A 26,106-nucleotide genomic window follows, 5' to 3' on the forward strand; every position below is an offset into this window, starting at 1 on the left:
GATTTCATGAATTCCATCTCCCTCACTTCAGTCAGAATCTGTAGGTTAGAATCCTAAGTGTTTGTTATATTTTTTTCTATTAATAGGAAAGTAAATTTTTATATATTTCATGTGTAATTTATTTCCCTTCAATAAATTGCATTATAACATGCCAGTTATAAAGTTTTGTATGATTTTGTAAAGTATTTAGATGAAATATGAATTGCATATTTTACTAATTTTTCTCTGCTGGAACATTTTTTTTGCCATATTTTTAAGTATTTTATGAATATCAAAAACATGAACAATTGTTTTCTATATTAGATTTTACACAAGCAGTCATAATAGGATTCCTTTAAATAGTGAATTTTTTTATGGAAAGTGAAACATAATTTTATTTAAAAAAACTTTTGACGTCGATACAGCTTTGAGTAAAGTGAAGTGTACATGCAGGTTCAATGTGAGTTCCATTGCTTTGAGATTGTATTTGACTGTTACATCCACTCTTGATTAGAAAATCCCCCGGCTACTCTCAGTTGCCTGTCAGATTTCATGATAATATAGCAACGATTATACAATTTACTTCAATATAGGAAAGTTTGAAATATTGTTCAAACTAGACAAAAACTTAAGACTAAAAACATTGAAATGATTTAGATTCTAACTTCATTATCTATGCTGATGGTGCCGCCATTTGCCAAGTCAGAGTGTGTTCGGGTAGAAATTATGTTGTTTTGGTCATAGTGAGTTTTCAAAAGGTATGCCACTGGGATATCATGAGTAGAGTTCAGTAGGCGGTTTGATATATGTAAGGCTCTGGAGCTCAGGGGAGAGGTTGGCACTGAAAACAGCTTTGAGTAGCATATAAATGGGACCACTTGGAGATGCAAGGTGAAAAGTGGGCCAGGAATGGAGCCCAGGTGACAGCAGCATGCATAGAACCAGCAGAGGAGGAGGAACCAGCAGAGGAGATGGGGAAGGTTTAGAGGGGCAGGAACAACGAAGAAAATAGAATTAGAGAAGCTGGGGGAGGAGGACATTTCAAACAGTGTGTGGTCTGGAGTATCCCAAGAAGCCCATAAGTCTTAGGACTAAAGCCTGCCCCTTAGAGCAGGCCATTTGGAGCATCACAGAGACCTCTGCTGGAGCGGAGTGTTTCGCAGTGTTACATCATCCTCAGTCTTGACCAGAGAGCCCCATACATTGGTGTATAAATTAAGGCAGTTGTTATGAAAAGCAGTTCAGTATAAATGAAGAGGTTTGAATGTTCATTTGTTTTTATACAGTAAGTTCGCTTTTAGAAATTCATATTAAAAATTTCTATGAAAAAAAAAAAAGTGGCACAAAAAAGTTCACCAAAATATTTGTTTTAGTATTGTGAAAAATTAGAAACAACTTAAATTTCATTTATTTAAGGGATATTCAAGTACACTGGTAAAAATGCTACATAAGACATAAAACCATGAAAATGTATATAACTGTATTATGGACAAGCGTATATTAGCATATATTATGGAAAAGTAAAAAGTAAAATGGTGTAATATGATTAAAACAATGTTAATAAAAAAATCTATACCTAGAAAAACAACTTGAAAGAAATATCAAAATGAAAGAATACTTAAGAGGTGGGAATATGGGAGATTTTTACTTGTTTCAACTTCTATATATTTTCCAAATTTTCTGTAGTGGGAATGTAATACTTTAAAATGAGAAAACAATGTTTAGAAAAAAACCCATGATGCTATTTTTTAAAATGTTTTATTTGTTGCTAAGTAGAGCAGTGCTTCTGGATAGTTTTAAAAGTTTTGCTCCTGAAAAATGTGGAGATAAATATTGTTTTTTATTCACTTAATTTTTAAATTTTTGTGTACTCTTACTGCTTATAGCAAGTATAGTTTTTCTTCAGTGTCTCTTTCCTGATTTACCCTGCTCCCAGTGGATTTTAAATCTGTGTTTTACACTGTTGAGAGATTCATTTTTGCTGTTGTTGTTGTTGAGACAGAGTCTCGCTCTTTCAACCAGTCTGGAGTGCAGTGGCACAAACTCAGCTCACTGTGACCTCCACCTGCCAGGTTCAAGTGATTCTCCTGCCTCAGCCTCCTGAGGCGCCACCATGCCTGGCTAATTTTTGTCTTTTTAGTAGAGACAGGGTTTCATGTTTGTCATGTTTGGCAGGCTGGTCTCGAACTGCTGACCTCATGATCTGCCTGCCTCGGCCTCCCAAAGTGCTGGGATTATAGGCGCACTTGGCCAGCTTCATCTTTTCTGATACTACCTTGTAACTAGTTGTTTTTTGTTTTCGAGATGGAGTCTCGCTCTGTTGCTCAGACTGGAGTACAGTGGCATGATCTTGGCTCACTGCAACCTTCACCTCCTGGCTTCAAGTGATTGTCCTGCCTCAGCCTCCCAAGTAGCTGGGATTACAGGCACTCACCACCACACCTGGTTAATTTTAGTATTTTTGGGAGAGACTGGGTTTCACCATGTTGGCCAGGCTGGTCTCGAACTCCTGACTTCAAGTGATCCACCTGCCTTGGCCTCTCTAAGTGCTGGAATTATAAGCGTGAGTCACCATGCCTGGCCAACCTTGTTATTGTTAATATAGCGTCCAGTTTAAACCCAATTACCTTGCCTAGTCACAGTCATGTTTTGCAGGGTTTTATAACAATTTGTCTGTTTTTCATAGCCTTTACCCATTAATGAAGCTAATGGAAAAATACTTTCCTACAATGTATCGTGTTCATCAGATGAGGAAACACAGTCCCTTTCTGAAATCCCTGATCCTCAGCACAAAGCAGAGATACGACTTGATAAGAATGACTACATCATCAGCGTAGTGGCTAAAAATTCTGTGGGCTCATCACCACCTTCCAAAATAGCGAGTATGGAAATTCCAAATGGTGAGTGCTTGAGATGATTTAGTATATAAGAACAGGAAACTAAAGTGAGAAATGTCTGATGTTACTTGCTCTTTTGTCATGTCAGCCTTCTTCTCGTATACCTTGTTAACAAGCTGCTGACCTAGAAGGCAGAATGAGCAGATTGATGTCTACAGTTCATTGAGAAAGAAGTCATTAGTATTGACTTGAAGCATGTGCACTGATGGATACAATCATTACTGTACTCAGTAACTATAGTGGATAATATTGGAGAGTTACAGTGGTGGATAGTACTTTTAGGAAGAAATATTTTAAGAGTTTATTCAAATGACATTCAGACACTTCTCCAAGACACTTCCCCAAGACTAGGAAAGTTTATTTTAGGTCAGCTAGGCTGTTTTGCAAATTGTTGGGCAGGAGAAAAAAAAAACGCTTATTTTAATTAGCACCTTTTTTGATAAGAAATTCCTTATTAATAGAAATTCTTTATTGATTAAAAAAAGTCTTCTTAAGGTATAAATTAGATCTTCAATATAGGCCTTAGAAAAACAACTGTGGTGTAGTTTTTAAAATTTAGTGCCTTTCTTTAAATTTTACAGATGTCCAGTGATTAATACATTCTTCCCAGCTTCTACCTTGACAACTTTGAGAGTTATGAGCTTTAAACGGCCACTTCCACCTCTTCTTCCACTGACCTCTGTGCTCCAGTCATTTTCTGCCTACCCACCTTTGCTCTCTTGCCCCGATATGGGAGCACCTTTCTATAACCACAGCTCCTAGAGGAAGAAAAATTGGTCCAGTTAGGGTCCTCTAAGTAGCTTTCCAACTCCAGTTTGAGGCTGTTTCTTATTGTTACTTGACTGCATCTTTGTTCTCTTTGAGTCAGTCATAGGAGAATTAGGAGGAAGGAAGGGGGAAAACAAAGTGCATTTCAGAGATACAAACCCCAGGCAGCAGTGCTGCTGGAGATGCACAGGGGTTGTGGCAGGTGCTGGGAGGAGGGGCTTAATAATGGCTTCTTCATTTTGGCCTGGCAAAAATAACAAAATAAAAAACGAAGGAGACAGAGATGTGAACATCCATAAGAAGATAACATACTGATTTAGATTATATGTTTCATTGCACTCACAATGCTAGGCAATAGCTATGTTGTCTTTTAATTCAGGAAACATAATCCTACCTTTTCTGTGTATCCCTTAGAAAATGGTAATTTACAGAACTAGCAATTCTGTCATCAGCTTCCAGACACTTTCTGAAACCCCAGAACAAATCCTCATTCCTTGAGGATTTCCCGAGTGGAGGGAGGCTCTGCAGCCTCAACTCAGGTTTACACTGTGGCTTTTTAATCACGTTGAGCAAAAAAAGCTGTTATGTCCGAAGTGTTCTCTATTCTCAGCCAAATTGTTGTCTTGCGTTTAGTAGTAGTTGCTTTATGAATGTACATTTTGTTCAAAAAACTTGTCTGTGTTTGTTTTTACTGAACCCTTAAATATAAATCAGTTATAGCTATTAGTGACTTTCTCCTGTTACAGTGGGTAATGTCTGTGTTGGTTTTACTGACCCCTCTCTGTAGCCTGTGGGTGATTAAGTACTCTGCCATGGCTGCATCCCGTCAAGGGCCGCTCACCTGCAGTTTGCAGGCTCCTGAGCATCTGGCTCCTGCGACAATTACTTGTCTAAAAATTTATTCTTAGAAATAATCAAAAACCTTTCTATGTTTGTTTTTACTGAACCCTTAAATACAAATCAGTTATAAAATCTACTTCTTTTCTCCTGTTACGGTGGGAAATTTTCTTCTCCCTTTTGACCACGCTGCCCTATCTTCTACCCCAATTCTTCACCCCCTGCCTGGGGTTCCACTTCTTACCTAGGCCAAGATCTGGCAAGACAGGGAAACAAAACCTTGCCAGGGCCTCTGCGCCTGTCTTCTGCCCTCAGCCTTTGCCCCTTGCCCCTTGGTATCTCCTAGGACGCTGTGCAGGCTTCTCCTTCTCAGTGTCCACACTGGCCATCCCACCTCATCGCCTCTGGGTGTCTCCACAGCTTTCTCCCTTGCCCCCACCCTACCCCTGGTCAGCCAGACAACCCCTTCAGCCCAGCTCTTGGGCTGCAGTTTTCGTTGAAAGAAAGAGGGGGCTAGTTCTTCTGCTGTTTCCACAAGTTTGTTGTGTGCCCACTCTGCACATTGTACTGGGCCCCGCTTGTTCTCTGCACACATTCATAGTGAGTGATGAGAGGAGGGCTTCAGACTGTCTACTGTCCCCTCCCCAGTCTCCCTCTCCCACCCTGTCCCAGCCAGTGTCCTTAGCTGCGTCCTTCCTGGGCCTTGATCTTGATGTCCTAGCCCCAGTATGTCACTACCTGATCCTAGGCGCTTTTTAAAAACCACTTTCTTTGAGCTGCTGTGTTAATCTATGTATACAGGTAAGTGCTACAGTTGTTAAAATGAAAATAACAGAGCAACACTTCTAATCTTTGCTCTAGGTTTATCTAGTTTGAGCACTATTTTATAATTTCTTCACAGTGAAGTGATTTTTCTAACTCATGTCCATTTTTATGAGCTTTGCCTTATATTATTGTTTCTAATGCCAGTAAAATATCCTTCTTTCTTATTGAAGATGATCTCAAAATAGAACAAGTTGTTGGGATGGGAAAGGGGATTCTCCTCACCTGGCATTACGACCCCAACATGACTTGCGACTACGTCATTAAGTGGTGTAACTCGTCTCGGTCGGAACCATGCCTTATGGACTGGAGAAAAGTTCCCTCAAACAGCACTGAAACTGTAATAGAATCTGGTAAGATGAATTAGTGTCTCTCAATTAAGTTCTACAAAATATTTTTAAAAGGCAACACGTAAGACTGGGTGCAGTGAAGTGATTCTCTTTACTGCTGGATGGGTATAAATAGGTTTGACTTTCCTGGGAGGGTAGTTGTGGCTGCACATGGAAGGATCCAAACCCTTTGATCTGGTAATTACTGGTCTAGAAATTTATTCTTAGAAATAATCAGAGAACAACACAGATTTAATCTAAGAATGTTCATGACAGTATTATTGATAATTGTGAAAAATTAAAAACCCAAATAGCAAATAAGGGAATGAGTAAATGATGGTACACCTATAAAATGGAATGTTAAGTAACATTAAAAATTATGTGGAAAATTAAATAAATGTTCATGAAAAAAAAAACTACGGAACTGTAGCCTGGTCTCACACAAGGGCCTTTGCCTTGTTTGCCCAGGGTCCAGGTTACCAAGGTTAGGGAGAGACTGAGCACAAAGACCGTGAACCCCTTACCACTTAACCCTGATGCAGGGCAAGGGGGCATCAGCTGGACTGAGCACAGTGTGGGTGGGAGGCCTTGCGTTCCATGAGCCTGATGCTCAGGAGCTTGTGAGCTGCCGGTGAGTGACCCTCTATGGGATGCAGCCTGAGAAGTTTTTCCACAGAGGAGTGTTTAATAACCTACAGGCTAATCCAGCCTTGTCCTTAGGAATTAGAGCCCTCTCTCCAATATCATCGTTGTTTTCCTGGCACAATGGGAGTGTATCCTGCCTGTCCCCATGGGATTTCTGGACCCTGTAGCCTGTCAGTAGTGATGCTTCGTGATCATTCCTGTCTCCTGCCTCCCTCGCGTGTTAGGGAAGTGCAGAAGAGCAAGCAGCCTGCTCCTTACCTCTCTCTCAGGGAACACTTTCTACTTGCTTACTGTTTCTCTCTCAGATGATGAGGATGGGTCCCATTCATTGGATTATCATGTATGAGTTCAGATTATTTTCCAGTTCTACTTGGAATACAGCCAAACTCCTCCACATGTATAATTGGCTGAAGTGGTAATGATCTTCCTGAGTTGTTCCCTTTATCCTTCCTTACAGTGCACTGTACTTATCAAGGACCCAGCCACATGCTACCCTTCTTTTCCTGCACCTTCCCTTCCATCCCCTCCCATGTTGCTGAATGAGCCTTACACGATTCCAGTCTGTCCTTTCTCACCTGAGCTTTTAGAATAATCAGGATGGACTGGGATAGGCTGGAGTGGATATAAATGGAGTATCTACCCATTTAAGTTTTAGCTGAGACCTGCAGGATATGGGGAAGCTGCCCCGCGATGATTGTGGGAAGAGAACTTTCTGTGCCAACTCAATTGAACAAAGACACAAAGCTTGAGAAAACAAAAACTCAGAGAAGTTAGGTGCCTTTTCCAAGGTCACAAAATTAGTATGTGATAGAACCCAGGTTCAAATTCAGAGTTATTCAGAGCTTCAAGAGGCTGGGAATATTGTCTTTTATTTACTGCTGAGCTTCTGGAACAGCAAGTGGCACATAGTAGGCACACCTTTTATTCCTCTCTCATCCTGTTCTCTACTCATTAAGCTGTCCACTCTCTTTTTTGACCTTAGCACATTCCTAATGCTCTAACCTTCTCAGCCTCTTTTTTTAAAGTGTCAGAGCCCTATAAAATATTGTTAATAAATAATTTTAACATAAAAAGAGGTACAGATTTACAGATGTACATGCAGTATAAAATCATAACCTCAAGCATACCTTTCTCCAAAGAAAAATGTTACAAAACTAAACACAGTTGGCTGAGCTTAAGTTGCATTACTGCATACTTAGGACGTGCCAGCACATAACACGTTTAAGGAAAGTGATTACAAGAAGAAAAGTTAATATTTTAGACAAGTTGATTCAGTTTTTCTTGGGTTGTATGATGTTAGAAGTTGACTACTGTCTCAAATTGGAGCCTGTAGGCCACTGGTGTTTTATAGGCACTTGATTGGAGAACTAATGCTTTAACCACACCAGAATAATTGCATTCTGCAAATTAAATGCAATGCCATATGCTGCCAATCCCCCCTGCGTGTCCCCCGGCATTATCTTCTTTCTTGACCACCACTGATGAGCATCTAATTGCCCTTCAAGGCCTTATTCAGATGGCCCTTATTGTAGCTGTTTCTGATCTTTTTAGACTCATTTGGCCCCTCACTTAAGATTCCATGGCATCTGATACATACCTCTAATATAACACACTGTTATGGTTACCCTTGTTCGTCTGTCTTCCCCACCACTCTGCAAGTGTCTCCATGCTTGACGTTTTGTGCATGTTTGTGTTGCTCACATTGTACACATTGCATTGTATTCAGGAGACATTTAAAAGCAGCCTTTTGAATTTAAGTTAAGGTACTTCAATTGGAAGTACCTCTATGTCCTGTGGAGTTAATTCAAAGTATTTCTATATCTTGTGGAGTTAACTCACCCAAGGACACTTAATGGTGATGTTATAAAGAGGAATAAACTCTAAGACCTAGTTCCTTTAACACTGAAGCTTCAAGGCAGAGTGCAACTTTTAATTCTGCTTCTTGGAACAAGAGGAGAGAGCAGTGGGTTTGTTTGCTTTTTCCAACTCAGAAATAACACTAGATAAGGAAGGGATTTATAGAGGCATGATGTGGACCTCGAATGAATGGCTTAGTGAACTGACCCAGGAAGTTGATGTAGACTTACATTTTGTTCATTAAAATCAAGCAGTTGCCAGCACTTTGGGAGGCCAAGGTGGGTAGGTCACGAGGTCAGGAGTTTGAGACCAACCTGGCCAAGATGGTGAAACCCTTTCTCTACTAAAAATACAAAAATTAGCCAGGTGCGGTGGCGGGCGCCTGTAATCCCAGCTACTTGGGAGGCTGAGGCAGGAGAATCACTTGAACCCGGGAGGCGGAAGTTGCAGTGAGCTAAGATCATGACCCTGCACTCCAGCCTGGGCGACAAAGCAAGACTCCGTCAAAGAAAAAAAAAAAAATCAAGCAATGATGATTTCTTCCTGGAAAAAGGAACAAAATGTAAGCCTTAAATCATCGTTGTTCTCTTCAATGCAATCCCATCTTATATTACTAAACTTTTTGTTAAAATAGAAGTAAATTTAATTTTTGTTTAGTCAATTTTCATTTGAATATTTACTAGTCTTTAAAATATGTATGTATTTTTTAATAAGAAAACATCTTTAAAATAGCTTTGGAAATTTTAGAGTATGTCATGAACTTGATGTTTCTAAAATAAATATTCATAGTAATATATTTATGAAAGTTTGCTGATATGTTCATCCTATAGATGAGTTTCGACCAGGTGTAAGATATAATTTTTTCCTGTATGGATGCAGAAATCAAGGATATCAATTATTACGCTCCATGATTGGATATATAGAAGAATTGGGTAAGTTAAATGGGTACTTATTTATAAGAGCTCAAGGCAACATGAGAAATTATAAATTGGCAACAATGGTATGATTGAATTCTAAAAATAAGATGTATAATTGAAGGAAGGTAAAATAATTTGGTAAATTAAAAAGTATTTGATTACTACTTTTTTCTCCTCCTCCTCCTTTTTTTTTTTTTTTTTTTTTTTTTTGAGAGAGGGTCTTACTCTGTCACCCAGGCTGGAGTGCAGTGGTGAGATCATGGCTCACTTCAGCCTCGACCTCCTGGGCTCAGGTGATCCTCCCACCTCAGCCTCCTGGGTAGCTGGGACTACAGGTGCATGCCACCATGCTCAGCTAATTTTTTTTTTTTTTTTTTGGTAGAGATGAGGTTTCATTATGTTGCCCAGGCTGGTCTCAAATTCCTGGGCTCAAACGATCCTCCCACCTCGGCCTCCTAAAGTGCTGGGATTACAGGCATCAGCCACTGCACTGGGCCTGCTTACTCTGAAATCATTTGTTGAATGTTTATATTTCACAATTTTACTCTTGTCCTCAGGAAAATTAAATCTGAACTTGGATGTCAAAAATATTTAATTAGTACTTTTACAAGTTTAAAAAACTATTAACTTCTTCAGGACTATCAATAAAGATGTGAAATACAAATGAAGTCTATCTGAATAGCCACTGAAAGATTTTGCATAGATTGCTTCCCTAGATATGTGTTTGTCTAAAAGGGATATTGTAAGTTCTACCTTTGTTCCTAAAAATATTTTTGTCTGTGGTTATTAGTATGTAAGCTTCACAAAAAAAGCGTTTGTGATCATCTCTCTCTGAAAGTTTATGATTAAATAAAGTTTTAATTCCAAGTTGAATTATTTTTGAGGCTAGAAAGCTCAGGAAACATTACTGTATTACTCTGTATTCATACACTCCCCTTTAGCAATTGACTTTTTCCTTTTACAGCTCCCATTGTTGCACCAAATTTTACTGTTGAGGATACTTCTGCAGATTCGATATTAGTAAAATGGGAAGACATTCCTGTGGAAGAACTTAGAGGCTTTTTAAGAGGATATTTGTTTTACTTTGGAAAAGGAGAAAGAGACACATCTAAGATGAGGGTTTTAGAATCAGGTAAGTAAATTGATAGCACAAGGAAAGTGTTTCTTAGAAGTTTCTCATTAACCACAACAGAAAAAAAAGGAAAGTCCTGCTCAGTAGTTTAGTACTGGTTTTCAAAACTATCTGAAAGATAGAGAAATGAAAAGGCAATAATTCTATGAATATAAGAGTTTTAAGATTTTAGTATGCAATAAATGACATGTATAGTCTTTCAGAAATCATTTAAATCATTTATTCTGAAGCCGTTGATTATAAGCCTCATAGGACAGAAACCATCTCTTATTAGAGCTGTACATAATCCATAACAAGGCATCTCATGAAGTTTACTTCCAAAAAGAAATCTTGTACTTACAGCAGTGGAGGAGAAAAACTCAGGAATCCAAAGAGTTAGCTTCAGATCCTCAGTTGTAATTTGACAAAAAACCATTGGCCTATTAGCGTTTTAGCCATGCCCTTGATAAGCTGGAAAACTTAATTGACTTGATTGGGGATGTATTAAAAAGTACAGACAATCCTTGGAAATTGGCAAGTGTACATCCAAAGACTTTAGAGAATTCTCAGATTTACAAATACAAAATTGTACAGATTTCTGGCTTTTCCTTTCATTATATTTCTGCTGAGAATCAGATATTTCTTATTCATAGCTGCATAACACAAGCATATCATCTTTTCAGTTTGAGAGCTTTCATGTCCCTGGATGACCTCGCATCAGAAAGAAATCATTTTAATTATTTAATGCCTGTCTGAGAAATAGAGAACTCCACCACGGTATGGCAGTGCTGGCCGAGCACTGTCTCAGTCACTCCCCAGAACACCTGCAGAAAGTGTGTGCCTCCCCTTCAGTCCCCAAGTTCTGCATTTCCTGAACCTTCATGATTGCTGGTGAATGAGGGACATCCTAAATATCAAATTCCACAAACATCCAGAGCCTAGTGTGACTTGCCTCACATGCTTGGAAATTTTACACTTGAACCAGTTAAAATTCTAGCATCTGGATTTCCAGTGAGACATGGTAGATTGGTCACTAAAGTTAGCATAAAGAAGGGGAAACACCCCCAAACTCTAATAAAGCCACAAGGAGAGAACAGAAGAGGCAAAACAACACCGAAAAAGAAGATTCAGAAATTTGTGGGTGGAAGTGGGGCAAATGACTTAAATGAGTGGAGGATTGTGAAATCTGTGTGGGCAGTCAGGCATTGTTGAGAAGGAACTTCTCCAGTACCTGCCAGACCAGGCCTTGGAGGCTGAGTGGTGAGGATCAATCTGGTCTGAACGGAGGGGTCGATTGAAGAACGTTCCTTAGAACCGAAGGGCCTAACTACAAGCAGATCCCCTTCTCTGCTGTTTCACTTACCATGGTTTCGCTTTCTGCCATTTCAGTTACCCCTGGCGAAAAGCAGTCTGAAAATACATGAGTTCAGTACAATAAGATACTTTAAGAAAGAGAGAGACCATATTTACATAATTTTTATTACAGTATATTGTTATAATTATTCTCTGAGGAAAATGGGAGAACTACTGTATATAGAGCCAAAGAATTCATTAAATACACAGCAAAATAAATAGAAAAAAGATCTATGCCAAGGTATGTCATTATGAATTTTCCAAGCAGCTAATGTGAAAGAAATGATCAGAGACAAGCAGGTCATGTGCAAGCAATCAGGAATAATAATGGCAATAGACAGCCCAGCAACACTCCAGATACTCGAAGATACCACAGAAGTCTCTTCAAAATACTGAATGAAAATTATTTTCAACCTAAAATTCGATACTCCACCAGTCTGTCAACCAACGTGAGAGAGAAATGCAGATATTTTGTACATGCGAGGCTGCAAACATTTACTTTCCCCATGTTGCTTTTCTCAAGAAGCTACTAGAAGAGTGCATCCTAATGAGGAAATGAAGTGAGGCCGATCCAGGAAGCCACAGGGGAGAGAGAGCAGGGAGCTCCAGGAGGGCCTCAGCCCTGAAGGCATCCAGTCTAGTGCAGGAGGCAAGGGATGGGTGGAGGGGAGGGCAGAGAAGATGTGGAGCTGGGATTTTGTTGTGTTTGACCACGTGGAAAATCTGAGTGTACATTGGAGGATATGGGAAGAATTATTGACTGGTATGTAGAAAATCAAGCAAATGAGGGAAAAAGCAGTTATAACAATGGGAAAACAAGAAAGGAAACATGATGACACCAAGCAATTTGTCTTAGCAGTAACCCATATTTATATAATCATAGTAATCCAAACACTGAATTCATCAAAAGTTCCGATGTTTCTATACGAATGATGTGGTGGGGGAAAGGGTGATGGTAGCATAAAAGAGCTCTATCTTTATCTGCCCTTATAAAGTATGTGTAGATAAGGTCTAATAGTTAAAAGTCACATCTCTCTAAGTTTGCTACTTTGGAATATGGAGATAAATACCCAAAGAAACTTGATTACATGGCTTTTACAGTGGTTGTAGGGGGCGAGGGGAGGAGCTGGTAGAGAACTGTCACTTTTTGTTAGTAACCATTTAGTACTATTTAATTTTTTAACCTGTTATCCTGCATTATTCTGGTTAAATTTTTAAAAATAAAATAGTAGTTCAAATGATTCCTCACTCTTCCTTTTGAAGTTATAACCCAAAGGATTTCTCATTAGTCTTATTTGAGAGTCCCCATCACACTGATCCTTTTTCTTTTTTTCCTTCAATTTTTTTTTTTTTTTTTTTATACTTTAAGTTTTAGGGTACATGTGCACATTGTGCAGGTTAGTTACATATGTATACATGTGCCATGCTGGTGCGCTGCACCCACTAACTCGTCATCTAGCATTAGGTATATCTCCCAATGCTATCCCTCCCCCCTCCCCCTCCCCACCACAGTCCCCAGAGTATGATATTCCCCTTCCTGTGTCCATGTGATCTCATTGTTCAATTCCCACCTATGAGTGAGAATATGCGGTGTTTGGTTTTTTGTTCTTGCGATAGTTTACTGAGAATGATGGTTTCCAATTTCATCCATGTCCCTACAAAGGATATGAACTCATCATTTTTTATGGCTGCATAGTATTCCATGGTGTATATGTGCCACATTTTCTTAATCCAGTCTATCATTGTTGGACATTTGGGTTGGTTCCAAGTCTTTGCTATTGTGAATAATGCCGCAATAAACATACGTGTGCATGTGTCTTTATAGCAGCATGATTTATAGTCATTTGGGTATATACCCAGTAATGGGATGGCTGGGTCAAATGGTATTTCTAGTTCTAGATCCCTGAGGAATCGCCACACTGACTTCCACAATGGTTGAACTAGTTTACAGTCCCACCAACAGTGTAAAAGTGTTCCTATTTCTCCACATCCTCTCCAGCACCTGTTGTTTCCTGACTTTTGAATGATTGCCATTCTAACTGGTGTGAGATGATATCTCATAGTGGTTTTGATTTGCATTTCTCTGATGGCCAGTGATGATGAGCATTTTTTCATGTGTTTTTTGGCTGCATAAATGTCTTCTTTTGAGAAGTGCCTGTTCATGTCCTTCGCCCACTTTTTGATGGGGTTGTTTGTTTTTTTCTTGTAAATTTGTTTGAGTTCACTGTAGATTCTGGATATTAGCCCTTTGTCAGATGAGTAGGTTGCGAAAATTTTCTCCCATGTTGTAGGTTGCCTATTCACTCTGATGGTAGTTTCTTTTGCTGTGCAGAAGCTCTTTAGTTTAATTAGATCCCATTTGTCAATTTTGGCTTTTGTTGCCATTGCTTTTGGTGTTTTGGACATGAAGTCCTTGCCCACGCCTATGTCCTGAATGGTAATGCCTAGGTTTTCTTCTAGGGTTTTTATGGTTTTAGGTCTAACGTTTAAATCTTTAATCCATCTTGAATTGATTTTTGTATAAGATGTAAGGAAGGGATCCAGTTTCAGCTTTCTACATATGGCTAGCCAGATCCTTTTTCTAAGTGGTTTGGAGTCATCTCTATTGATCTGCAGGTTTGCTTCATCCCATCTTTCACTCTCACTCATAGGAAGGCTCAGCCTAAGTGGGTTTTGGTTGTGGTGGTTTTCATGCTTTTAGTAGCAGAAATGGGACTATTATTGATTGCCTGCTGTGTGCCAGGCATTATGCTACAGAATGTGTGTGAAAACTTCAAACAGCTTAAGTCATGATATTCTATTTCATCAGAAAAACCCCACTTGAGAGTGGTTTAAATAACGGGCCCATATGACACAGCTAATGACTGGCGTGGGGGTAGAGCTTGAACAAGGTAGTGGCAGCTCCAGAGTCCTTGTCTGGGATGGCCGCAGCTAGACCCACTTAGAAGGGCAGTTGGTGAGACAGGTGTGGGTAACCATGCATTTGAAACGGGTTAGAGATTAGTGCTAACATACTTCATTTTAAAAATAGGTCGTTCTGACATAAAAGTTAAGAATATTACTGACATATCCCAGAAGACACTGAGAATTGCTGATCTTCAAGGTAAAACAAGTTACCACCTGGTCTTGCGAGCCTATACAGATGGTGGAGTGGGCCCGGAGAAGAGTATGTACGTGGTGACAAAGGAAAATTGTAAGTTTCAGGTTGCTGTTGAGGTGCTTTGCATCCTGCATGCGTAGTGTTCCAGTGATTCTTGGTTTATGTAGGAACCCCTCCCCGCCCTTTCTAAAAAACATGCACATTTTGTTGCAGTTTTTGGCTGGTAGAGGGAAGGGTTAAAAAGCTGTAAGATTACTTCATGTTTATTCTTGTCAGTTATTTGAAGTTATTTCCAAATGAGTACCTAAGAAATTAATGAATTTGGGATACATCTGAAGTCTAGAGGTCTAAAGTCATATTGAATTTATCTAACGGTCGACATTTAAAAATATTTTGCTCCAGCTGTTATGTGATTTCTAACATATCTAGGGAAAAGTGAAGGAGATATTCTTAAAAAAATTTTTTGTAAAGCACAACACTCAAATTTGAGAGAAGAGTGATGGCCTTGACTATCTTTCTGCGGTAAAGAACTTCACTTCGATCATAGGCTTATTCTCTACCCCTGAGTTGGAGTTCACACGCAGCTCTTATATAAAGAGCCATGAGGATATGGTTCTATAAAGCAGTGATTCTCAACGGAGAGTGATTTTGTCACCTAAGAGATACTTGGCACTGTCTGGTGTCATTTTTGGTTGTCATAACTGGGGGATACTGCTGGTATCTAGCGGTGAGAGGCCATGGATGCTGTTAAACTTCCAGTAGTGCAAGGACTGTCTCCCCCGATCCTCTAGTGAAGATCTGTCTGGCCTAAAATGTCACAAGTATCAAGATTGAGAAACCCTACTTGGAAGAGTTTAAGTATTTGTATAAAAATTATCACAATACCTGAAAGTTAGATTTTAATAGTTTTTCAGTGTCCCTGCAGCAGTTAATTTTGTTTTTTTCCTAAATAATTTACCAACCTAAATACCTTCTAACATACATCTATTCTGTACTTCACACTAAAAATGGCGATTTTAATATTTGCAATACTCTCGTTTCAGCTGTGGGATTAATTATTGCCATTCTCATCCCAGTGGCAGTGGCTGTCATTGTTGGAGTGGTGACAAGTATCCTTTGCTATCGGAAACGAGAATGGTAATGGTTCTGCATTTAACTCTTGCTGTTTTCTTCTTAAAGGCATGATTATAAGATTTGTAAGATTAGTTTCTGTATTAAATAAGTGTATCTTTTGTTGTAATAAGTTAGTTAAAAAATGTTTTAATTAGAATTAATGTTGGATTTAATATTAAGAACATGACATATTATTTAAAGGTCTTAATAGAGTCAATGTGTAAATTTTTTCTACTATTTTTCCTAATAATTTAAAGTCATAGCAGTTACTATTATAAAAAATATTTATAGGCTGAAATATGGCAATAGCTATCTACAAGATTAAGCATAATTTAATGATTAAGATCTCACTTGCCCTGGTGACCTATTTAGAAAATCTGGTCATTTTAATCATTTGCTCATTTATTCAACAAATATGAATGACCTCTTCCATGTGAAGGGGGATATCATATCGTGGTGCACAAAACAAGCCATGGCTCTTATAGACTTGGAGCACAGTGTGGGAAGAGGGACAGTAAACCATAGGCATCCAGGAAGTGTGTGCTTGCAGAGTATGAGTGGGTGCTAGGAAAACTGAACCAGGTACCCTGAGGAGACCAGCAGGGGGCTACGTCCTGAGAGCTGGTCGGCCATGGCCCGTCACGGCTGGTCTGCGGTAGAGTTCCAAAGGGTAAGGAGAGGGAAAAGAATGTTACAGACAGATAATTATTTCTTTGAGGGCCCTGAAATTGGAAAGAGTCAAACCTTCAGAGAAAGTGGGAGGAGCTGTGTGCCTGGTGAAACAGGAATGAGTGACATGAGGTGAGGTCAGCGGAGGCTCCGTGGGAGAGAGGGCCATGTGCATGGTCACCTGGCAAGAGCTGTCCTGGCTGGGTATGGAGCCAGTGGCTGCATTCATGCTTAGACCAGTCCTCACCGACCTTAAAAATGCCATCATTTATGACAGGAGAACATATTTTAGCAATCCTGGCTTATAAATCAAAATAGTAATAGTTGTAGAACTATAGAATAGTCTATAGTTGTAGAACTATAGAATAGTCTATAGAATATAGTCTAACCATATTCTCATTACCAAAAGTCACATTTTTAAAACAACTATTAGGCCGGGTGCAGTGGCTCACGCCTGTAATCCCAACACTCTGGGAGGCCAAGGCAGGCAGATCACAAGGTCAGGAGATCGAGACCATCCTGGCCAACATGGTGAAACCCTGTCTCTACTAAAAATACAAAAAATTAGCTGAGCATAGTGGCACGTGCCTGTAATCCCAGCTACTTAGGAGGCTAGGAGGCTGAGGCAGGAGAATCACTTGAACCAGGGAGTTGGAGGTTGCAGTGAGTCAAGATTGCACCACTGCACCCCAGCCTAGCAACAGTGCAAGACTCTGTCTCAAAAAAACCAAAAATAACAAAAAAAAACCAACTATTAAAGTACCAAAAAAAGAAAAAAAAGACAAAATAAGAAGGGAGTTTAGAAGTTACAGCGTTTCAAACTCACATTAACAAAGTTATTTTTTCTATAGGAATTTCAAGTAATACAGTTCTTTTTAGTAGCTATAAATATAAAAATATGATAGGACACTGAGCAAATCTCATTTTTGGTTGCGTTTAGTTTTCGGTCAAGATTAATAGCCTTTTTCTTAGCACAGCCTGCAGTGTACTCGTGACACGTGGCTATCACTTTTATGACCACCTCGGTAAAGGCAAATCTCATTTTTGGCTGCATTTAGTTTTTGGTCAAGATTAATAGCCTTTTTCTTAGCACAGCCTGCAGTGTACTCATGACATGTAGTTATCACCTTTATGACCACCTTTTTAACCACCTCAGTAAAGCAGTGCCGTGGGATCACAGCTGTTCTTACATAGTCCAGATCCTTTGGACTAGATGGCACAGCCACAATTTTAATTACTTGCTTTCCATTTTCATGAGATACATGGGTATTATAGTTCCAGAAATGGAATTCTGTTTATGGGTTTCAAGTTGGAACCTCTCAGTGCATTGTATAGACAGCTGTAGTGAATGATCACACTAAAGATCTTCCATTTTAATCTCAGATGTGCATTAAAGGATTCATAAATACTTCAAAATAAGCCTAATGATTTATTAACTTATTATCTAATAATCTTAAAACTATTAAATTTACTGTAATAATTTTTTATTTAAAGGATTAAAGAAACCTTCTACCCTGATATTCCAAATCCAGAAAACTGTAAAGCATTACAGTTTCAAAAGAGTGTCTGTGAGGTAATCTTTTATTTTCTTATATTTATCTTTGATGTGCTGGCTTCTTTTTTTAATCTTTTGTGAAAAGTTTTTAACATGCAAATGTCATTTTAATTAAAAAGTATTGGGAAAATTGTATACTTTAAAACATCTCAGTTTCTAAAATTATTAATTTTAAATTATACCATGCTCTTTTTTCTCCCACAAATATTAATAACAAGGAAAATACTGATACGGAAGAAAAAAGTGGCTGTGCTGTAGTGTGAAATACAGAGTAGTAGAGACACCTGTTTACAAGCAGATTGGGGAAAAATGTGTCCCTTTTTATAGGAGGAGCATTGCAATGGCATTTAGTGCTATTTTTAATCACTGTTTTTAAATTTATTTCTAGGGAAGCAGTGCTCTTAAAACATTGGAAATGAATCCTTGTACCCCAAATAATGTTGAGGTTCTGGAAACTCGATCAGCATTTCCTAAAATAGAAGATACAGAAATAATTTCCCCAGTAGCTGAGCGTCCTGAAGATCGCTCTGATGCAGAGCCTGAAAACCATGTGGTTGTGTCCTATTGTCCACCCATCATTGAGGAAGAAATACCAAACCCAGCCGCAGATGAAGCTGGAGGGACTGCACAGGTTATTTACATTGATGTTCAGTCGATGTATCAGCCTCAAGCAAAACCAGAAGAAGAACAAGAAAATGATCCTGTAGGAGGGGCAGGCTATAAGCCACAGATGCACCTCCCCATTAATTCTACTGTGGAAGATATAGCTGCAGAAGAGGACTTAGATAAAACTGCGGGTTACAGACCTCAGGCCAATGTAAATACATGGAATTTAGTGTCTCCAGACTCTCCTAGATCCATAGACAGCAACAGTGAGATTGTCTCATTTGGAAGTCCATGCTCCATTAATTCCCGACAATTTTTGATTCCTCCTAAAGATGAAGACTCTCCTAAATCTAATGGAGGAGGGTGGTCCTTTACAAACTTTTTTCAGAACAAACCAAACGATTAACAGTGTCACCGTGTCACTTCAGTCAGCCATCTCAATAAGCTCTTACTGCTAGTGTTGCTACATCAGCACTGGGCATTCTTGGAGGGATCCTGTGAAGTATTGTTAGGAGGTGAACTTCACTACATGTTAAGTTACACTGAAAGTGTTCATGTGCTTTTAATGTAGTCTAAAAGCCAAAGTATAGTGACTCAGAATCCTCAATCCACAAAACTCAAGATTTGGAGCTCTTTGTGATCAAGCCAAAGAATTCTCATGTACTCTACCTTCAAGAAGCATTTCAAGGCTAATACCTACTTGTACGTACATGTAAAACAAATCCCGCCGCAACTGTTTTCTGTTCTGTTGTTTGTGGTTTTCTCATATGTATACTTGGTGGAATTGCAAGTGGATTTGCAGGCCAGGGAGAAAATGTCCAAGTAACAGGTGATGTTTATTTGCCTGACGTTTACTCCTTTCTAGATGAAAACCAAGCACAGATTTTAAAACTTCTAAGATTATTCTCCTCTATCCACAGCATTCACAAAAATTAATATAATTTTTAATGTAGTGACAGCGATTTAGTGTTTTGTTTGATAAAGTATGCTGATTTCTGTGCCTACTGTATAATGGTTATCAAACAGTTGTCTCAGGGGTACAAACTTTGAAAACAAGTGTGACACTGACCAGCCCAAATCATAATCATGTTTTCTTGCTGTGATAGGTTTTGCAAGCCGTTTCATTATTTTTTAGCTTTTATGCTTGCTTCCAGTATTTCAGTTGGTTGCCCTAATATTTAAAATTTACACTTCTAAGACTAGAGACCCACATTTTTAAAAATCATTTTATTTTGTGATACAGTGACAGCTTTATATGAGCAAATTCAATATTATTCATAAGCATGTAATTCCAGTGACTTACTATGTGAGATGACTACTAAGCAATATCTAGCAGCGTTAGCTGTCCATATAGTTCTGATTGGATTTCGTTCCTCCTGAGGAGACCATGCCATTGAGCTTGGCTACCCAGGCAGTGGTGATCTTTGACACCTTCTGGTGGATGTTCCTCCCACTCATGAGTCTTTTCATCATGCCAGATTATCTGATCCAATCCTCACATTTTTAAATATAAAACTAAAGAGAGAATGCTTCTTACAGGAACAGTTACCCAAGGGCTGTTTCTTAGTAACTGTCATAAACTGATCTGAATCCATGGGCATACCTGTGTTGCAGGTGCAGCAATTGCTTGGTGAGCTGTGCAGAATTGATTGCCTTCAGCACAGCATCCTCTGCCCACCCTTGTTTCTCATAAGCGATGTCTGGAGTGATTGTGGTTCTTGGAAAAGCAGAAGGAAAAACTAAAAAGTGTATCTTGTATTTTCCCTGCCCTCAGGTTGCCTATGTATTTTACCTTTTCATATTTAAGGCAAAAGTACTTGAAAATTTTAAGTGTCTGAATAAGATATGTCTTTTTTGTTTTTTTGGTTGTTTGTTTGTTTTTTATCATCGGAGATTCTGTAATGTATTTGCAAATAATGGATCAATTAATTTTTTTTGAAGCTCATATTGTATCTTTTTAAAAACCATGTTGTGGAAAAAAGCCAGAGTGACAAGTGACAAAATCTATTTAGGTTCTCTGTGTATGAATCCTGATTTTAACTGCTAGGATTCAGCTAAATTTCTGAGCTTTATGATCTGTGGAAATTTGGAATGAAATGCAATTCATTTTGTACATACATAGTATATTAAAACTATATAATAGTTCATAGAAATGTTCAGTAATGAAAAATATATCCAATCAGAGCCATCCCTAAATAGTGTTCTCTTGTCTTCCTTTGTATCCTCTTTGGCTCCTTCCCTTAGCTTCCACCCCAGACATCAGACCTGGGGCTGCCTTCTCTCCCTGCCAAAGCTTGCTGTTAGCATTGTCTGCTTGCCCTCAACTCCTGCCTTGTTCCCTGTTGAAATGTATCAATCCCGTACTTTATCTCTCCAGGACAAGGATAAGTGTGGCTACAGTAAAAGTTTATTGCTCTAAACGACGGTAACCTGAGATAATGAGAAAAGGCCAGAAGAGATTGTTTGATCTCTGTCTGTCAATATATATGCATTTCAACTGTGACCATCTGGATCCAGGGCCCTTTCTAACCTATATAACGACTCATTTGTTTGGTTAATGATGAATATCACTGGGGCTCTTAAGTCCTTTCTTCTATCCAAGACTTCATTGTTTTTTTCTGTATGAAAAAAGTGCAGAATATCACTCACCTTTCCCCTACTTTTGGATCCCCTACACGAGGATCACTAGCTTAATGAGAAGCAGAGTAACGCTATTAAGTCTGGGCAAGCTCCTTATAAGTTGCTGTGTGCTTAAAAGAATGTGATTTATGTCTGGGGCCAAAGCAGTTTTCCTTCTTTTCCCTCATTGAATTCAAGACAGCTAGACCCTTGTGTAGATCCCAGGATATTACCTCTACTCCCCCGAACCTGTGTGTGTAGGGAGAGTAACAACACGGGAAGAGGGGAGGGAAGTTGGAAGGAGATTGGTCACATGTTCAGTTGTCTGAGATACTGGTAAATGTGCGGTTTGTCAATGAAGGTTGCATACTTGCATTTACAAGGTGGTCTCATACTGATTGTGCTCTGTCCAGTTAGATTCGTGGCTTCTCCCTTGGAAGCTACAATTAAGGACTAGTTAGAAGCAGAGGCTAGATGTGTTCTCTCCAGCCCTTACTGACTGGGAAAATAATTGAGAAATCCCTCTTTTCCTCAGTGAAAGCCCAGTCATTGGTTAGAAAAATCTAATTGTCAAACTAGCATTATGTTCCATCATATCTGTGGGATAGTAATTCATGTAAGACACATTTTTACCTCTCTTACAAGTCAATTCACTTACAAGCCAGTTTCAAATCAAGCTTCCCTTGCGAGGAATGGAGATCATTATGGGGCTTATTATGACTACATTTCTTTTATGAGTGACCATTTTAAATAATTAATATTTTATTTAATATTAAATTATTAAAGACTTAGCTAGACTTTTAACATTAGATGAACCTTGTGAATCATATATTGCATAGATTAGCACATGTATGCAATCTAGGTCATCAGTTTGTTGAATTTATACAGCCCTAGATTTGAGATTGTGGCCCTGAGTATCTGGATAGTTGAGTTGTGTGTTTATGTGCTTATGTGATAGAGGTGCTTTGTTCCTGCAGCTTAGAAACAGAAGCAGCCATTCACTGAGAAGCTTAAGAGAGGAAGTATCAACCTCATTTTCCAAACCAGCATTACTTTCACCACTCATGGATCTGAAAGATTACATTTAGAACATTTAGTACTATTACACTCTCAGAAACTGTGGTAAAAAGTCACATTTTCAAAACTTCATGCATATTGTATTCTTGTTGGAAATAAGTCCTGTAGTTTCTTAATTGTCTTCATGCCGTCCATATTTAACAAACATTGCAAGTCCTTTTTATATTTGGGTAATTATTTGTAATTTAGTGAAGGAGACTAGGGGATGTTTTCTTCCAAAGGGAATTTAAAATCAATTTTATGGTATTTTGAAAGTAAAATACTCCTTAACGTGTCAATATTTTTAAAATGTTATCTCGAAGTTTTCTATTGCTCAGGTATATAATCTAATAAAATTTTTTGTTTGCTCTAAGGTTATTTTTGCTATTCTCTATTTTGAATTATGTTAAAATTTGTGTGCATTTTATGAAATGCCTTTTTTCTTATTTTGAAAGTGTAAAATTGGGCATCTCAGAGTAAAATGTGGGATTATTAGCTACAAAGACTAGGCACATCGTGAAAGCTCAGTAACTAATTTTCTTGACTGAGTCCTATCCCAGAGTGTCACAGATTCAACAGAATTTTCCTGAAGGGTGATACACACCAAAATCTAGCTTGTGTGGATCTGAGACTATTGACTCAAAGATTCAAATCTACTTCGGAAGTGACTCCACGGTTTGAGTGAAAACTGAGGAAGGACTCATGCCTGTATATCACTAGATATCTTATTTCTCCATAATTTTAAGTGTTCATAATTTATTCTTCTTTGATGGGTGTGCAACTGGGGCATGTTTGTACCAGCCAGCGTGTGTTCTGCCCAACAGTGTGTCCGTGTGTGAGGTTAACTGATTCAGAACTCATTCTCTTGATAAACTATTTCTTGAAAGCATTTATTTTAAGTCTTTATTTCCTGCTGAAATGAAGTTTCATGCTGTCATGCCCATCTTATTTATTCTAGAAGAAAATTTTCATAGAAGAAAATGATTTATGGCCAAAGTTACAGAACATTCATCTTTTAGACTTAGCCTTAGAATATCATTGGAAATTACTTGGCTTGAATTTGGTTCATTTTTATCTTTATGGATTATGTACCAGGGCTATTAATAATACTTAAACCCCTTATTTTGCTATGGTGGTTAGATTTTTTTATTCCTTTTCAATTAGTGCTGTTAATTATTACATGGTCGTATTCATGTTTATTACAGATGAACTATTTTTAGTGCCAGTGTAAAGGATTAAGAATAACATTCAATTAGTTGGCTATTTCAGGCTTTATTGTACATGGTAATGTTTCAGGGAGTGTGATTTGGTCTAGAATATATCCAGATCCTTGTAATTATGATATTGGGTTATGACAGGATTCTATTATTTTTAGCCCTGAATGGTGCTTATTTTTCCCTATATTAGGAATGTTAATATTTGGATTATCAGAGTCCATGTTATAAACAGAATTTACCTATGCAAGACAAATTCTAACTGTGCAACATTTTCATGAGAATTAAAAGTTGTGTGTTAAGGGGAAAACCCTCTGAATGTTTTTATGTGTAAGTGCCTAAAGAACCATAGAAACAGTACATCAAAAGCTCTTATAAAAGAAAAACTGATTGAACATTAGCCAGAAACAAAATATGATTTACATTTTTTTTTTAGTTGCTGGGACTGAATACCCTAAAAACTAAGAGATGTGAGTGGGGAAAATGTCTAATTGATAAGAAAGTTGATTTATATTATATTTACATGCATCTTCTAAGATTGCCTTTACAGTAGCCAATCAGAACTTTAAAAAAAAAAAAAAGCTAACAACATAGATCCTATGTGTTGCCCTTAAGGCTAAAATACTTTGCACACGTGATTGAATGGCTCACTTAAGTTGTTGAATTTCCTTATACATTTAAAGTGTACTTCCGTTTAGAATTATTCCATTTTAAATGAGTAACTTTCAGCTTCCGAACTATTTTCCTAAACATTCCAGTAGTGTATTATAAAAGATCAAAATATCTCTAGGTGTAATACAATTTTCATTTATAATGTGGAAAAGTTAACTGTTAGGTTTAACATTAGTATTAGTGTTTTTGCAATTGCTCATAGAAAAGAACACTGAATAATGGTTTTCATACAATTTTTGTAAAACATTCTTCTCCCAGTTTGATTCCAAATGCTTTTCCCCAAATTGTCTAATATATCATAAGCTAGTGTTTCCTTGTATTTAATTTTTCCTTCCAACACAATATTTAGGAAAAATATGAATAACATTGTGAGTAGCGGGAGACAACACGAAAAAGAAACCTTTCATTGTTGTGGAGGGGTAGGTATTATGTGATTGATGCCCTTCCTGGCATTTGTTTTATCCTGTTATTTTCTCAAAAAAGAGCACGGCTTTTTCTTAAATACATTTAAATTCAGAATTGCTTGCAAAAGATTGGCCTGGATAGATAGACATCCTAGATTTAAGATAGTACCATCTTAAAAGTATGTTGAAAGGTAAAATAAATCATTTCAAAATACTTAACTTTCCTAATAAGAATGTTAGGTTTTCTTCTCTTTCATTAGCTGGCCATAAGTCAAGGTCCTTATAACACTAGGAAATTACCTTTTTTTTCTTTCAAAATTGCATTATAGTGAATTACTGTTTACAAAATACACATACTGTGAACAGATATAAGTTTCTGTCTTTTATAAGGTTTGTAGAATGAATGTTTTTTTAAAGTGAGTATTATATGTTAAATATTTTAAGTTTTTTATAAATACTAGTAACTGTTTACTAATTTTTGTTTGGTCAAATGCTTGTAAATGTAGCTGAAAGAAGATAGGGAGAAACTGCGGATCCCAAACTGTTCCCTTTTTCATTTCTTGAAATGTTACCACTACAGACATTTTTTTAAGGTGAATAAACAGTTGTGATGTGCTGTACCTAAAATCATGTTTAATCGTATAAGGAAACATTTCAATACACTTATACAGGAAGAAAACTATAGATGAAGTACATGTGTGTGATTCAGTCTGATTCACAGAATTCTGAGAGTAATATGGAATAAAACAACTCCACTTAGATGATAACTGAAGCATTTCCTGCCTTGTGAAAATTTGGATATTAAATTGCTGTTAGAATGGGAAATTTGGACACTTTATATCATTGTATAATTTCAGAATTTAGTTTCTGTATCTTTTGGAAAACATGATTATAGCAAAAACATAGAAAATAATCTATTACTAAAACACCATAAATGTAAAACTAGTATGCTTGGCTGTTAACTCTAAAGATGTTACTTATGTCTGTTTTTAAAACATGCATGTATTTAACAATTTTATCATAGTATTGTCATGGAAAAAATAAATATATTTTCTTACATCTTACACTGACAGACTTGGGCATTATTGGGTTTTTCCCCATGTTACACACTTAGGAGAAGTGGCTCTGCTTTGTTGTTGTATTTTTTTGTTCTATCCCATAAGAAATACAGTGGTTGTAAAGCAATCACATAGCGCTATGGATGTATTTTTAACATTTGAGTACATTGCTGTGCCATTGGTGTAACATCCATCTGTCCATTAAGTCATTATTGTTTACCTGAGAAGTTAGCATCAAAATAATCAAATAGTGGGAATCCAACATTAGCATATAAATAATAAATACTGGTCTTTAAAGTAATGGTTTTTACTTTATGTCCTCTGAAAATAGCTTAAACATTCCTGAAGATTCTGAGAATGTATCAAAATTTTATTTCAACCTATTAGGAAATACAGTCACAGATTTAGCAAAACCAGTAATTTTAAAGTATAAAGTGATCTTAAATAGATGTTCTTAAATGGAGAAATTAAGTCCTTAGTCATATGTATAGCCTAGACTTAGCCAGATTGAAACATGAATGGGCC

The 26,106-nt window shown here is 37.7% G+C and overlaps 1 protein-coding gene across 1 annotated transcript in view; it reads left to right on the forward strand.

Moving 5' to 3' along the window:
- Positions 1–25,587, forward strand: part of LIFR (LIF receptor subunit alpha) — an 82,977-nt gene extending 57,390 nt beyond the window's left edge. Inside the window, exons 13-20 of the mRNA XM_034960150.4 lie at positions 2,666–2,879; positions 5,477–5,656; positions 8,965–9,066; positions 10,016–10,183; positions 14,547–14,708; positions 15,659–15,752; positions 17,892–17,970; positions 18,341–25,587. Of these exons, the coding sequence (XP_034816041.1) occupies positions 2,666–2,879; positions 5,477–5,656; positions 8,965–9,066; positions 10,016–10,183; positions 14,547–14,708; positions 15,659–15,752; positions 17,892–17,970; positions 18,341–18,964 (1,623 nt within the window). The 3' untranslated portion in view covers positions 18,965–25,587. The remainder of the gene's footprint in view (positions 1–2,665; positions 2,880–5,476; positions 5,657–8,964; positions 9,067–10,015; positions 10,184–14,546; positions 14,709–15,658; positions 15,753–17,891; positions 17,971–18,340) is intronic.
- Positions 25,588–26,106: the final 519 nt, after the last annotated feature.

This window comes from Pan paniscus, chromosome 4 (genome assembly GCF_029289425.2).
Source record: "Pan paniscus chromosome 4, NHGRI_mPanPan1-v2.0_pri, whole genome shotgun sequence".
Lineage (NCBI taxonomy): Eukaryota > Metazoa > Chordata > Mammalia > Primates > Hominidae > Pan > Pan paniscus.